The sequence below is a fragment of the Patagioenas fasciata genome, chromosome 1, assembly GCF_037038585.1.
Source record: "Patagioenas fasciata isolate bPatFas1 chromosome 1, bPatFas1.hap1, whole genome shotgun sequence".
NCBI classification, from domain to species: Eukaryota; Metazoa; Chordata; class Aves; order Columbiformes; family Columbidae; genus Patagioenas; species Patagioenas fasciata.
Window position 1 is genome coordinate 119,541,516 of NC_092520.1, and position 15,944 is coordinate 119,557,459.

The following is a 15,944-nucleotide window of genomic DNA, read 5'->3' on the forward strand; positions in this document are numbered from 1 at the left end:
CCAGGCACAGAAGTCAGGCATATTGTTTCATGTTGTTAATCAGGTTTTTTGTACGTCTGTTTGGATATTTTTTTTTTTTCTTTTTAATTCTAAGAACTGGAAACACTTTGGTTATAGTCACAGAGGTACTTTTTTTTTTTTTCCTCCAGAAGTTGCAGGTATAAAAAATATTTTCACCAAATTATTGGAATGAAATATAAAGAAATACAATGTTTAAATCAATGTTCAAAAAAGAAGAAAATAGCTTCTTCATGATTTCATCCTTAAGCATAGCTTGCTAATTACCCATTTCGATCTCCAAAGCTGTGGTGAGTGGCATAAGAGCATATTAGAAGACTATGAAGGCCAGAAGCATGATCACATGTGACAGCTTTTTAGTATATTGCTTGCATTAAGGAAAATCAAATCAAAATAATCCCATCTCATCATCATGTAGAAAAGTGTTCCCTCATCTGGGAAATGGTCAATGTTCTTTTTTTAATAATGCTTCCTTTTCTTGTATCATCCTTAAATTTAGCTAGTCTGAAAGTGAATCTTCATACTTCAACATATATTCCCCCAAATGCTTGAGACTACAACATTATATCACTGCAATGTCTGAAGAATGACCCTCTCTAGTGATGGCCACATCATTCAGTTGTTTCTCAGATCTATCTTTGTGTTTCCATCATCCCTGTGCCCCATATTGCATCTTTAAGAGAGTCTCGCTGATATAAAGTTAAAACATTAAGTTGTCACCACTTGCTTAATTTTTAAGATGCTTAAAATTGCCTCACAGACTACAAAAAAAAGTGTGAAACACCCTTTATTTGTCATAAATTCAGTTAACATCAGAGTTGCTTAAGCTAAAAGCCCATTGTGAATGCCAAGGAGAAACACCGGCATTGAAAAGCGTGGCTTGCAGAATATGCTGAATTATTACAAGCGCAGCCGTGCTCAAAGTGTTGCTGATAAATTGCCTCCCTATAGCAGATTCATTTTTCAGTATGCTCTGCAGCATTTGAGAATAACACCTCTTAGCATGTTACCTGTGTAATCCAGGGAAAAACTGGGGTTTTGGAATTTGGACCGCTACCAATACTGGCTACTCCTGCTTATTTCAAATATGCAGCTTACTGGCACTCACCAACAGCTAAACGGTTTTGGCAGCACCTGCTGCTGAGAAAATGTATTTTCTCCTTCAGACTGTCTGCAGTTTTTGTGTGCTCTCTCCTGCAGCTTTCCAATTTTCTTTGCTGAAGCAGAAAATGGAGAGGAGGAAACAGCAGCTATGCTTTCTAATTGTGATTTATTAGGCCCTCAAAGGGTAGTAGGCTTTTTGGACCTGCTCCATCACTATGGCCCTGCTGGGTGGTCACAAAGCTTTGGGCTGCCTGAGTCCCCATCTTATCCCTGTTCCCTTGCTGGGTGCTGTGGGACGGGCCCTGGCTGGGGAGGGACAGACCTCGCAGACCCCCAGCCACCCTCTGCTCCTGGCTCGCTCCCATAGGGCAGCCGGCCCTTGCAGCACCCTGACATGGGAGCAGAAAACGTGTGAACAGCTTTGTGCTCTTAGGGAGAGTCAGAGGAGCATCAGGACAGCTTAAGGACCAAGTCTTTTTTTTTTTTACCTTCACACACAGCAGTGGGGTCCTGGTATGTCTAGGTTATTATGCACATCTTGATGTTTTCTTGATGGAGACTTCCCCTGACAGAGGCAGGCAAACCCTCTTGAGGAAAAGAAGCTACCAAGTCCAGGAAGTATCTGAAAATTTAATTTTTTGGGCATGTATAACGACCCTTAAAAGACTGATTTGTTTTTTAAAAAATAAATACATGAAGGACTCTATTTTCCAAGCTATTTCTGAACCTAAAAATGCCCTATTTCTTAAAATAACACTATTGCACAAGTGAAGGAGGGAACAGACTGGACTACCACATGCCCTTTCAGGACATGTTCACTCTCCGAACTCAGCAAAAGTGAATGAAGCAGGCATGTTGTGTGTGTCCTTCTAAGGAACCATTTCCAACTTGGAAAAGCTCAGAACACATTTTGCTACATCTTCCTTGAGAATGTTCTCTAATTGCCTGGGGTCCTGGCATGGCAGACACCTCTCAATACAAGACCTGCCAGTTGGCTGTGCCTCTTGCAGTGTCCTGCTGTCAGGTAGTACCAGTTCCATGGTCGTCTGGGGAATCCTGTACAGTCCTGTCTAATAGGAAATTAGGAAAGTCAAACAGAAAATGAGTCTGTATTAAGTAATGCTTTCATTGCTAAATTTTTCTGACATTTTAATGGTGCATGCTTTTAAAGGGTCTAGAGGTTATTTGCTGATTTAGTTGAAGTTACATAAAGCAGTCATTAGAAAATGCCTGGAGCCTGTTTAGAGATGTGAGTTCTGAAGTCTTTGATCCTTCCCTTGCCTCTTGGTGTATCAGTTGACCATACTTCATTTGTGATGGGTAGTCATGACTGTTCTCCCATGGCGTGCTACCAGTGAGGAAAAAACATGACGGCGGGCTGTGTCTCTGTGTGGGCACACGTATCATCATGTTGAAGGATGTATGTATAAAGGTGCTTAGTACAGAGTGAATGTTTAAAAGCTGAATGCTATGATGTTACTCAACACAGTTTGTACCACGTAACTGTTGTTCAAAAGTGGACTTTAAAACTGACAAATACCAAATCTGGTATAAGAATGTGTTTCAAGTGCAGTCAACAACTATATTTATTTATTTATTTTCAAACCTCTGTTTTTCAATTTATTTCTGCATTGTGCTTGTTTACAGTTATGATAAGAGTAATTAGTTCGTTACATACGATTTGTATAAATGTTCTCTCTTCAGGGAAGATGGTGCTTCTGAAATAAGGTGTTAGCCTATAAGAATGTAGAAAAGATAAATTAAAGTCTTGCAGTTGTTATTAGTTTTCTGCATGATTAATTAGCTCTTATATTCTTACTCAGGCCTTCTTCTCCACTAGGAAAATTGGCTTAAATTTTTATTGTATTTGTTGTAATCTCTTGGCTCAGTAGTATTCCTGGACTTTTGTTTAAGGGGCAACCTTACACTTATAATGGCTTTAGTGATTACACATTCAGGGAAGAATGCTAATTTTTATTTTTCCTGAAGAGATTCTGCTTTTAATGTTTTATATAGTGAAATTTCCAATAAGTTATGTTCAAAACTGTTGATGTCCTTGAACAATACATTTGCTTTCATATTCACCTCTTCTTCAATTCTGACCAAATCCTTTCATAGAAGTGAGAATTATTGGTTTCTGTTGTCATAGAAATAGCTCTTTTACTGATAGTTCTGTGCACGACTTAGCATATGGCAGATGAAGCATTATATTAGCTCATGTTTAAAATGTATGCTTTTTATTATAGGGAATGAAAACTTAATGCATTTTGTGGCGTGATTAATCTTTTCAATATAAGGCTAAATAATATGCTCCAGCCAGACCTAGTGATTATTTTAAGTGTTTGCCAGCTAACTAGGATGAGTATGGTCTTTTTCTTCCCCGGGTTTCTGTAGGACTTTGCTTCTTTTGGTGTCCTCTGCTGTAGTGTATTTGGTGAAAGGCTGCTTGCTGCTGAACTGCAGTTCCTACCACAAAGTCTTCCTTTTCCTGTTGTTGAAAGTGGCATGTGTAAACACATTAGGAAATGCCTGAAAATACAGTCAGTAGGCAAGTCTAGTGCCCGATGGCAGCAATTGAGTTATCTCTTTGGGCTTCAACCAAAGTCCTCCGAAGACTTTGGAAGGTATCACCTGCAGGTAATGGAAGGTAGCCACCAACTCCGAATAATGTCTAAGGAGTCATCAGCCCATCAGTGTGTGTTGGGAGTGTCCCATATCTCTTTGTTTCTTCTTCTGCTCACCCTGCACTTCTCCACATGGCCAGGAGGGCAGGAGAAGCCTGCTTCTCCTCAAAGTCCCCAAATGAGTGTAGGAGAACGAAGGTCACACCACTGTTGTACAGCTGTAAAGAGGTGCAAATTGACACCAAAAGACTGTGAAACTTGCTCATGCATGGAAGCAGTGGCACAGAAAGACATTGTGGAGACTTCTGCAATAGATGCCAAGGGCTTGCATTTGGACCCTTTTATTTGTGAATGTTGTGGGTGAGATCCTTCTCCAACTGCTGTCAGGCAGCTGGAGCTTCTTCTATGGACATCTCCATGACATGGCAGAACCTGCTCTATCTTCTGGGGTGTGGACAGCCCTCCTACAATGCTGATTTCTCTTCTGGGTTGCTAGGGAGACAGTCAGAAATTGTAATTGCTTGAAAGATTAGCAATGGGAAAGTATGGCTTTGACTGCAAGTAACCAGTTCAGAAAATACACACTTCTTCAGAACATACCTGTACTTCTGCAGGGAGAGCCAAAATCTTCATATACGACTGTCACAGCAGTAGCAAAGTGGTTAAGAACACAATCTTCTGTTCAAAAGATTTTCCTAATTAAAAAAAAAAGCAACATGCCCAGCTGTAGCAAACGTGGGAATGAAAGTGGCCACAACTGTGGTTGTACAGGAGACAGGACATGCTACTTTTTTCCGATGTCAGTTCTACATGGATCTTTCTGTATGAGTGGTGCTTTGTAAGTCTTTGAAGAAGTCCCTGTCAAACACTTCTTTCCATAACTTTTGGTTTTAATTTTCTCCCATTGCTTTTGAATGAAAGGGAAATGAGAATGTTAATTTGTTTTGTGAAGATCTATGCATGTATCTACGTACAAATGTATACATATGTAAAGGCAATTATTTAATGTCTCTTCTGATATTTCATGTATAAAATGCTGATGATTTTTGAGCCCTAATAATGAGAAAAGAACACTGCACACAACTGGTGTCTGATTTATCAGCTCCTCACATAGTATCAATTCAGACCAATTTTTCTGATCCTGTGAAAGGGTCTATCCACATGGGCTAGTGAGCTGACCTGGTGATCAGTTCCTTGGTAATGTTGCTGACTTGCTCAGCTGAGATAGACTGTACTCCATTCCAGCACATAGGTTTAACCAGTTGATTGTGAAGAAACATTCAAACTGTAAACTGATCCTAGCTTTTGAAACGTGTCACACTGATATCTTTCCCTTATTTACACAGTATCATAATTATCATCCATTTGCATGGATGAGGAGCAACAAGAATGACGCTGAGAAATTTTTGAGCATTGTAGACTTGCTCCTTTAGTAACAGGGTGTCTTTGAGCCTTCTGATATTTTGCTTGCAGTTGATCTCTGTTGTCTTTTGATTAAGAGGATGACCAAATCACACCAACCGTGTCTCTGTGGAAGTATAACAGATACAGAGGGGCTTGGATTAGGCTCTCCATTAAGGGATGAATTTCGTTTTTATAATCCATGCTATTTTTTCCTGACGTTTTTTCAACTTTTCTTTCTAGAGCTTTCAGCCTTCAAGATTCTTTTATGCCTTAATTAGCTTTATTGTTTATATTACTCTCATTCTCTAATTAGAGTAATCACATCACGGGGGAGTTGAGGCTCTTCTGCTTTTTCGCTAATTATTTTTGTTTTGTCAAGCCTGGCTGTTTCCTGCTGCTTATCCTTGTCCATGTGTTTTTACTCTCTACAAATAGATGTTGTCATGCACTAAATGTTTTCACTTTATCTGAAAACCTTTTCCATTTTCACTGTATGGATCATTCTTGGCAATTTGTGAAGCTCTACCATTTGAAAGGGGCAAGCCCTATACCACCAAGTGTGCAAAAAGAAAGTGAGGGTGATGACCTCAACTAGCCCTCTGGATCCTTCACTTCAGGTTCTGTCATTTAAACCACCTTCCACCAAACCTGTGGTTGCTCTGCCCTTCACCCCCCTTTGCAGACTGATCACTCATGGCAGTGGTGAAGGCTTAGTAAGTTGGGAAAGTGTCAGCAGATGTATATGCCTATGTAACACAAAGCAGCACTGGTATCAACCTCTAACAATCAGAAGAAAATGGAAGATTTTTGTAGATAGTTTTCTGCTTATTAAGCTTGGATTTTGCACATGTCCTACGAGGAAAAAAAGAAAAGGAAGTATGGAAGTTTAATGGTGTGTGTATTGTGAATTTAGACCAGAACAGCATGTAGCAGATATTATTTGGAGCCTGTTTTGTGGAACAAGTGGCATAATTTTGTTTAAGACCAGAAACAGCTAATCGGCCTTTGTGCGAGATAAATTTCTGAATATGCAAGTTCAAGGTCCACTGTCAGAATTTTTATTGAAATTGTCACCTTTGGATGCAAACTTTGAATACACTGGGATGCAGGGATTAGCCAGGAGCATAGCAGTAGGACTCAGTGAGCACACATTTCAAGTCCTAATAGTGTTTTTGCTATCCTTATGAATTGCATTTTGTAAAAGCTCTGGGCAATCTTTCACATCTAAGGCTATGATAAGATTAGAATAGCACTTGCTTCAAAATACCAGAATTTCTCCACTTAAACTTGTTGTGTGAATGATATTCTCCTTTTCAAAAAAGGAAGCACTTCAGTAGTTTCGGAGTATGCAATCATCTCTTCACAGATGAACTGCCAGTGCAAAGTAGCACCTGAATTGTAATCTGTCCAACATTTGACCCGAGGTACCGGATAATTCTGTCTCTCTAACTTATACATTCTTTTCTGTTGAGACTGCAAATATGGTACTCACAGCAGAGTTTGAGTGAGTGTTGTGGCCACTCAAGGCTGAAATAACCATATCCAGTTGCTCTATATCTGGCTTCTGAATGATAACACTACTAAGCAAGCAAGCTGAAGCATTAACTGGGGGTTTTATATTTGCACAGTCTGAGTTCATGCATACCTTTACAAATTGCAAGGAATTCTACTGTCTTCCATTGTGTTATAAAGTTAAATACACAGATTCTTCTTTCAGACTAGCCTTACATTTAGAACATTGAATTACCAGCCACCTTTGTGTATTTATTTAGTTTTCTATGGTTTTATAATTTCTTTCCCCTCACAGTCCAGCAATAGCAGAAGATATTTTAGGTTTCCTCTAAGTGTCTCTGGGAGTAATGAGATCTGCATGTTAGTTGTATGTCTGGCAGATTTCTTTGGCACTTTCTGGTGGTGAGTGGTGCAGTTTTGAATGGAATAAATCTTAGCATGTCTGAATAATGGTGGTTTTGATGGGAAATGTCTCTGGAAGAGCCAGGTCTTGGGGAGAGCTCTAAAATGGCTTAGTTATTTAATCTCTCCCAGTAGCTTGCCCCAAAGCTAAACCCCTGTGATTGTGTTTGTCTTTAGCTGTTTCTTAAGCTTTTAGATTTATATTTTAGCAAAAAGCTTCTGAACAATGCTAAGCTGCAATATGGCAAGAGGTAGCCTACTCTGTTAATTATGTGCAGCACCAGGACCGAGACTTGACAGAAACACTTTGAAAGAGACTGTGCTGCAAGAATGAAATATTTATACTTCAGAGAAATCTTTCTTCTCATATAGAAGGGGTGCTGAGGTTGTTGTAGAGATTGCTGGATTTCTGGTGATCCATGTCACAAGTGACATTTACGGGACAGAAGTGATCCTATTATTTTATGTTTTATGAAGTATGTTAATGTGAACTTATATGAATATATGTAATTATTTACCTTAAGAATTTCACCTCACTAATATTACAGTGCACTTGTTCCACTGTAAATTTAGGTGTCTAAAATATAAGCATGTGTGTGCGAGTTAGGTGTCTATTGTTCTTATGGCATCCAGAGGGAATTTAATTGACTATTTTTGATGTTGCTTTTAGGATAAGATAAATTTATCTTATTGTATGCAGTAGAGGCCCCCACGACTGTAAGGAAGCAATTACCATGAATAGTTCAAACTTAATGAACACCTTAATTTAGGTGAACACCATTCTTAAAGGATACTTAACTACTTAGATGGACTTGTAGCAAAATATATAGAACTGTAAATATATAGAACTGAAGTGAATCATCGTGCTGCAGATTTACTGTTCCTTTTTTTTTTTTTCCCCTCTCCTCTCCAAAGATATCACTTCAATTTTTCCAAATTATTCAGCTCAAGGTCAAAAAACACTGGCTTTACAGAGAAGACACCACTATTGAAGGTTTCCTCAGAGGAAAATGGGTGAGTTACTTTCATTTTACTCTAAATTTTTTTTTTCTAAGCTCTCTTCTGTTTAATTGTGCATGGTTCTTTTTATATCCTGACATCAAACCTGCTGGGAAATAAAGAGAATGGCAGGGGTTGTGAGCAGAGAATTACTCTGGAAGAGCTTGAGTGTAAAGAAGGGGCTGTAAATGGGGAAGGAAAGGAGGTAAGGTCTGAGGTCAGGGTGATGACAGAGCCCTGAGGGTAGGCAACTGCAGGCTGTATACGGCAGAGCTATAGGCACGGCCCTTATAGGGGGTTTACACACCAAATCCTGAAGCGCATCTGCCTGGTGCCTCAGAAAGCTGGTTCTCCCGGGTGCACCTAAATGTCATGGGGTCTTTGTTTTTGCTCCCCAGTCTACCCACCCGTGTCACCAAGGGGAGCTCAGTCTGTACTGAATGAATCTCTTTCTATGAATTTTTCAGTTAAAATCTGTAACAATGAACCTAAAGATATGTGAGGTCTGTTGAATCTACTATCTGTTGAAATAAACCGCTGTTTTGTTTTGTGTTCACTGAAAATGTGTGACAGGTTGCAGTGCATGGCTCTCCATAATCCAGATTTTACCACAGATGATGATTCATGGGACAACAGCTCTGCAGAATTTGAGCAAAGGATTCAACTGGGAAGTGAAATGACAAGTTTGTCCAGATCTGCTTCTTCTGAGAAATATGAAATCTTGGACAACCTTCACGTCAAGTTCAATTTGTCAAAGATGAGGTCCGAATTCAAACATGTATTTATTTCCTTTTCCATTCTTCTTTTTTTTTTTTTTTGTTGTTTAATTTCTGCAGGGATTATTTTTATTATAGATGTCTAGAAAGTTATTTATTTTCTGCAAATGAATAAAATGACACTCCATATTTAGGCTGCATCTTGCCATCGATAGTTTACAAACCCTGGTGAAACTGATTGTATCCTCTACCTAATGATCAATAGCCCCTAGTTCTTACAAACCTCAATCATAACACCTATTATAAATTTGTAATTAAATAACTCCTATATAGCTTCTAACATTAATTTGAAATAATTTTTTAAAAGTCCCTTGGTTGATTCAACAGGTTTATTCTTCAGTGTTTTGTTGCTTTTATGAAATACTTCTATTAAAATATGTATCTAACACAGTCTTTCTGTAGTTATTATCGTAGCTTTTCAAATGCACACGTTGCACAATCTAACCAAGCATTTCTGTATCTTTAAGAACATTAATGTATTTCACTCTTTAGCTTGAAGTAGTCTTTTAGCTCATTTAGGCATAGAGGAAATTGAGTCTGTTCATATATTAAAAGATTTAAATCTGATAAGAGCTTAAATTTGAGTTTTCTTGGGATATTTTTGCCTGGGATTTAATGAGCAAACACTTTAAAGTTTTATACTGATTCTCTCTGCCCCTTCCAGAGTTTCAACACTTTTTACTAGTTTGATCTGGCCTCCCCTCTGCAGATTTGCTTGGAGCCCAGCACTGCATGTCCTCGTCTCTGTGTTGATCTGTGGAGCATTTCCAGTGAGATGTCCTTGCATCTTTTCCCGATCTGTGCCTTGCCTTAGCTAATCACTTCACGATTGTTTTCCTCCTTTCATTGTGCATTCAGTATTGTGTGAAGTGCCTCTACCCTGCACTGCTGCTGAACAGATGGAGCAGGAGAATTTCAGTGGCTGCAACTAGTGCAACATGAGCAGATGTGAAGAAGCTTGGCAGGCGTCTTTCTTCACACTCACGGTAGCTTATCCTGGTATTTGATGGAGCAAAGGCATCGAGCGAGCGTGTAGAATCCGTTGTTTCCAATACAGCATAGGATTATAATCTGCGGAGTAGTGCATTTCTCTGGCAGACCTTCCCCTGAAATATTTTCATTGCTATAGTGCAGGCTGTACATTTGGAGCCAGCTTCTTGGCCGCCATAAATCAACATAACTCCGCTTAGATAATAAATGGAGCTAAACTGCCTAACACCACATGCAGATTGGACTAAAAATCATTTGATTTGGACCAGGGGATGAAATCCTTCATAGATTTATACTTCATACATTTCCAGCTGAAGTCAAATGGGATTGTGCTGTAGGCATGTATCAGTGCGGGATTTGACACAGAGTTTGTACTTACATTGCTGTGCCAGATTAGTGCTGTAGAAAGAGACAGATTGCAAACCATGGGTGAGTCAAAGGCTGATCACTTCTCAACTGCAAGCTGTTAAAAGCGCTGCTTCCCTCATATGAAATGCTGTGAAAACAAACAGATGAGAGGAAAAGTGCTTTCTAAATTCTACATTTAATAAAATAACCATTCCCAAAAGCTTTTTTATTATGCGTAACCAGCTTCTTTTGATGAATTTCTGTTATTTACAGACAAGTGGTTATGAATTTATAAACACTTAATTTATGGGTTTTGACTTCTCTTATGTCTTAAAATCAAGTTACTGACATTTCTTGTTTCAATAATAATTTGAATTATTATTATTGATTTGGAAGTGCAAACCAAGTATTAAGTGCATTATAACAAAACCAATCTGGACTGGGCTTTAATAATTCTTAACATAACAAATTCTCAAAAATACCAAAATAGAACTGTAATGTAGAGATAGAGAGAGCAGACAAATAGAAGAGAGGATACGTGACTAAGCTGGCACTAAGTATTATCCATAAATCACACAGTACTAAAAGAAGTTATAAGTTGTGAGGTGCTGATAATGACTTTTGTTGTCATTCCTCTCTCTACAAGACTTTATTAACCTCTTCTCCCTCTCTGCGTCCTTGTTTTTCATTAGAGCAGGGCTACTTGGCATTTCTGGAAGAAGCCACCTAGTTGGCTTCCTCTCTTCCTCTCCCTTCTCTAGAATTTTATGCTGTGCAAACTTTGCATAAAATTGCTACCACTTGTATTTTATTGGTTATCGTAGCTCCCTTGTATCAGTTTGTTTGTGGCAACATGTTTTTGTTAGCTGCTTTAGCTGCCATTTCTGCCCCTCCTCCCATTTTTCCTCTGCCTGTTTGGAGAATTCTAAAGAAAAGACATATTCAGAAAACAATGTTTCTAAAAATTGTGTATCCAGTCCCTTAAGCTGTTTTCAGTCAATGAACTTGATTTAGGGACTTATTTCCACTGTGATTATAAATTATTTCTGACTCTTTTCAGACTGCTCCGCTTTAATATTTTGGTCTATAGCACCTGTCAATGCAACTATTTATTGCCCTTGTTTTCAACTAATTATCCTAGTAACTTGAAATGTTTTCCTTCTTGCTCATCATCAGGCTTGAATCAAACCTTACGTTTGTAATTCTGTCAGAAAAGCAATGTTTGAATGTTTACTTTTGAAAAAAATGGGATAAAAATCAATGCCTTCAATTAATGAAAAGTTGTAATAAGAGTAAATCACCAAAAAGAGTTCTTTAAATTAAGACATCTGTGTGACATACTGATAGGCAGCAAAAAAATAATTAGTTAAGAGTTACCTTTTATGGTAAGATTAAAAAAGTGGTAATTTGAAAGTGCTAAATCTTGAAGATTTCTTACTCAAGAGCATGCATTTTCAACATCTGCATTTTTATTTAGAGTTATTCTTTCTTAAACCACTCAGTAGTAAGCTCTGACACTTCAGAAAGCTTGATGGCATCAAATCTCCAGAACTGGGCATTCCTTCAACGGGTGCAGCTGTGCTACGCAAAAAAATTCTAATTTTGCTAGCTGGTTTATCTAGAGATGCTCAAGGCGTATAGTTTTTTTAAAGAGGCACTGTTAAAAATGAGAAATTCTTGAAGCTTGTTCTTGACTTCAAACTGTGTTTTCCCAACACCTTTCAGATCATATATCAGAAGTCCAGATTTGAGGAAGTCATTCATGACACGACTCCTCCATGCAGCAAGCTTTGCTCTCTGCCACCTCCCTGCCATGGAAATACTCCTTTGTCTCCCTGGGAGAGACCAGGGAGAGCTGATGGGCTCTGGATCTGTCAGGGGCTGGCAGCAGCAGTTCAGAAGTGGCTCCGGGTCCCAGCACCAGCTCATGCTGCAGCTGGAGGGGTAGAATCTTTCTGTACAGCAGAATTCCCCTATGTTGATTGAGGCTACCCAAGCCTCTGCTAACCCCGCGTAGTGGTGTCCGTATTCTGACGTAGTATATTATCAACCAGAAGTGCTCACCATGATGCTTCTGAAATGTCAGAGCTATTAAGAGAACAGAAAAGATTTATTTGAATCTAGACATGTAAATAAATGTTTCTTACATTTCAGATGCTGTCTAAAATTCCTGAAAGTTTCAGGCCTTTTTATCTTTGTAGTCGTCTGCTCTGTAAGTATTGAATTGGCAACCCTATCCCTCCTTTTCTCCTTCAGTTTTTTAGGATTAGTTTAAAGTGAGGTGTGATATTTGGTCTCAGCTAAAAAAACCCATGTCTTAAGGGTGGGGACAAGATGGCAAAAAGTGAAAATAACGTGCAGTACACTGAATCAGACCACTGTTTGGTGTACTAGCCATCACAATGGATGACATGGTAGTGTAGGCAGTTGAGTTTGAGGAGGCAGCTTAAACTCAAATTTGCATGTCTTTAATGGTTGCCTGTTGAATTTAGGATGAGCTTTTACATACTGGCTAACGTCTGGGGAATGTTAATAGGAAAAGTTGTGCTGGGGAGGATGCACCAGCAATTGCAGCTCTCCCAGGTGTGAAAGGTAGAAGGCCAAGGAGAGGTGGGCAGCTCCCTATCAGGGCTGCCAGAGACCTGCCCTTTTCTACCAAAATCTTCAAAATCTGCAAAATAGTAAACTGCAAGACTTGAGAAATATGTCACAAAGTTGAAGTTTGTCCTGTTAGCTGCTGTGAGGAGCCCTTTTTTGGCAAGCAGAGCTTCTGAATCAGAGACGAAATAGATGACACTGGATTTCCTTAGATGTGGGTGTTGCTTTCCAGATAGACCCTTAAGATTTCAACTTTGTCCTAAGAGATATGTGACTTTGGCAGTAAGCTTAAGGAAAGAATATTACTTGTCCTTGTTATGTATCTCAGGGCTGCTTTTCAGTTGTCAAGGAAACATCCCTGAAAATACTGAAAGGAACCTTGCAGTTTAATGTATAGTTTGAATGAGTGTTATTTAAATATTTGAGATAGGTGTAGCAGGTATTTTTCAGTTTGTGTTATTAATGCATGATTTGTTTTTATCCTTGCCCTAGATTTTATTTGGCATTTATCCAGATCAAAGTGTGTCCTGGCAGATGTTGGCTGTATCACCTCTGGAAAGCTTCTGTATCCTTTCATTGAAAAAAAAAAAACCAGAACAGAGCTGAAGCTCCATTGATAAACTGTTTGAATGGGTGGGTGTTTTCTGTCTTACACCCTGAGTGGACTGGGTGTCCTCAGAGCCTGGGCTGCATGTAAATGTGTCCTTTGATGCAGGCCACAGTCGTACTCCCTGTCCAAGTCACGCTGAATGGCACCTGTCTGCGACGCCTTGTGGCGCTTATTCAGTCCTCGTGTTCTATGTCTGCATGAAGCCAAGAATGTGGAAGTGGGTTGCAGACCCAGTAAGATCAAGGCCCAGCAATTAGCTAGGACCATGGTTGTGACATGCATCTGGCTGCAGCAACTGCACCCCAGGCCAGTTGTATTCTGTCATCTCTAACATCTGTAGTGTATAGTAGCACCATAATGCCCAGTGATCTCCTTCAAAAGCAGGAAACTAGATGATTCATGGATATGTTTCCAGAACAGCTTAGCCCAGCCATATGTCTGGATTTGTGGCTCTGTAGAAATTTTCCAGTGGAGGTGCAGTTTACTTCATGAATTTTCCATGCAACACCATTCAATAGCGAATTTAAGCCCACAGAAAGATCAAGTAACAGGATTAATCACAGGTAAATGCAGATCTGAATGTGAAAATTCTTTGAGGGATGAACATTCTGTTAGTAAACAAACAAAAAGTTTTGCACATAAATTACATTTCCTATTTCCAGTATATTTCTAGTTTAATCAATCTGGTCTGTAATCTGCTTGGCTCTTATTTCACTAGTGCTAGAATGTGATTTACCTATAGATATGTTTCACAAGCTCCTGGGATATCTTGCTTTGAAAAGGTACAGTAGGATTTAATTTTTTAAATGATGATTTTTTTTCTGTTTAACTGGGCAGTTTCATGGCTTTAATCAGGGATAGTCCATTTTAAATTGATTTGATTATCAGCATTCTTATTGTTGCCAATAATGACACCATATAACACTACAATTAGCAGGGTAAATTAATAAGAAAAGTCTAGTGCCTGAGGGCTATTTATAATTAAATGTTGAGACTGCTTTTTTGGAGGAAAGCAAGTGAAAATTTAGTAGGACCAGTGACAACTTCAACTGTAAACTCCCATCAGTATTCTGGTCATGTCAATATTTGTGTCCCTGAACTGTTGTTGAAATCTTCTATATATGTGTGGTGAATAGCATGAGAGCTGCCATGGCCCAGTCTGCCAAATGAGGGTGTACTGGCAGGAAGTCTTGGAGTTTTAGTCCACTCTTACAGCGTAGGTTGAGGTTTTGCTTTCTTTCCACCGATTTTGGATTGGAATTATTACTGCTGCACCTTACACATTGACTCTGCAAACAGTTATTCCTTTTGCTTATTTCAGGGAAGTGCTGGTGGGACTGGGATTTGAGTGCAAGTAAGGACGCCCTGTTTCCTGTATTTCATATTTTACCTATCACGTCAGGATGCTTTGAGCCAAAAAGCTGTCAGACAGTCAGAATATAGTTCTCTTTCTTGCTTGACAAACCTGGAGCTGAAGCTTCTTAGTTTGTGTCATGTGTGTTGAAAACTGAACGTTTTGTCCCTGTGTTCCCATCTGAGGTCACTGAGCTAATGAAAAATATGTGAGAGGCAAGCAACCCAATAAAGCCATGATTCATTTTCAAGGTGATGTGCTAATTCAAGCAGAAGGGTCAAGGAGAAATATTGCATTTTTAAAAGAGATTTGGAAAAGGCACAGGCAATTCTGAACGTCATCTCACTGCCAGTCTTCATTTGCACAGAAGTAAGCTCACATGGTTATCCTCTACTTTGTTACATAGTGAATAAATTATTAATATTTTTGTGTAGTCTTCTTAACCATTGACATGGTAGTGTTGAAGATGTGATTTATGCTGGCTGACAGACTGTGGTATTCCCAGTGGACGCTAGGGTTTACTCTCTGAATGTCTACAAGAATGTCCTGGTAGGCTGATAGGTGTGCTGCAGTAGTCCGTGTCACAAAACCCTTAGAGGTTCTTATATGAGACCGCTTTGGGTTGAAAATAAGTCTCTCAGCTCATATGATGCTAAATTATGCAAATGAACACCTCATTTCTTGCTCATGCCTCAAAAGCTGTTAAGAAGTGTTGAATGGGTATTAAACACTGTATATTTCTTTTTTTTTTTTTTTAAATTCATTCCTCTCATTTCTATTTCTTTCCCAAAATGCTCATGCATATTAATGTTATGAATGTATGCTCATGCATAAAATGTGTCCGCATACACTAGAAAAAAATCAAAACAAAGTCTTAAATATTTAAAAAAATCAAATAGGGTGATCCCCTTTGGACTTCATATCCTTCATCATCTTAGTGTCACTTAAGTATTTTTGTTTTTTTCTGTCATGCCCATTAGAACTTAGGATTGCTTGGAAGCAGGACTTTCTGTCTGGCTGCTGGGAGAGACCTGCATCTGCTGACATGAGGGTCACCTGCTTTTCATATGACATCTCTTTAGCACTTTTCATAGAATGATTCTGGTGGGAAGAGACCCTTAAGATCATCAAGTCCAACCATAACCTAACTGAGGCACTAAACCATGTCCCTGAGAACCTCATCTATATGTCTTTTAAACATCTCC

At 39.0% G+C, this 15,944-nt stretch overlaps 1 protein-coding gene across 2 annotated transcripts in view; it reads left to right on the forward strand.

Moving 5' to 3' along the window:
* Positions 1-15,944, forward strand: part of OCA2 (OCA2 melanosomal transmembrane protein) — a 207,306-nt gene that overhangs the window by 45,352 nt on the left and 146,010 nt on the right. For both annotated transcript variants that reach the window (XM_071803651.1, XM_071803652.1), the window contains 4 exons: positions 7,980-8,078; positions 8,637-8,825; positions 12,332-12,389; positions 13,268-13,340. In XM_071803651.1, the coding sequence (XP_071659752.1) occupies positions 7,980-8,078; positions 8,637-8,825; positions 12,332-12,389; positions 13,268-13,340 (419 nt within the window). The remainder of the gene's footprint in view (positions 1-7,979; positions 8,079-8,636; positions 8,826-12,331; positions 12,390-13,267; positions 13,341-15,944) is intronic.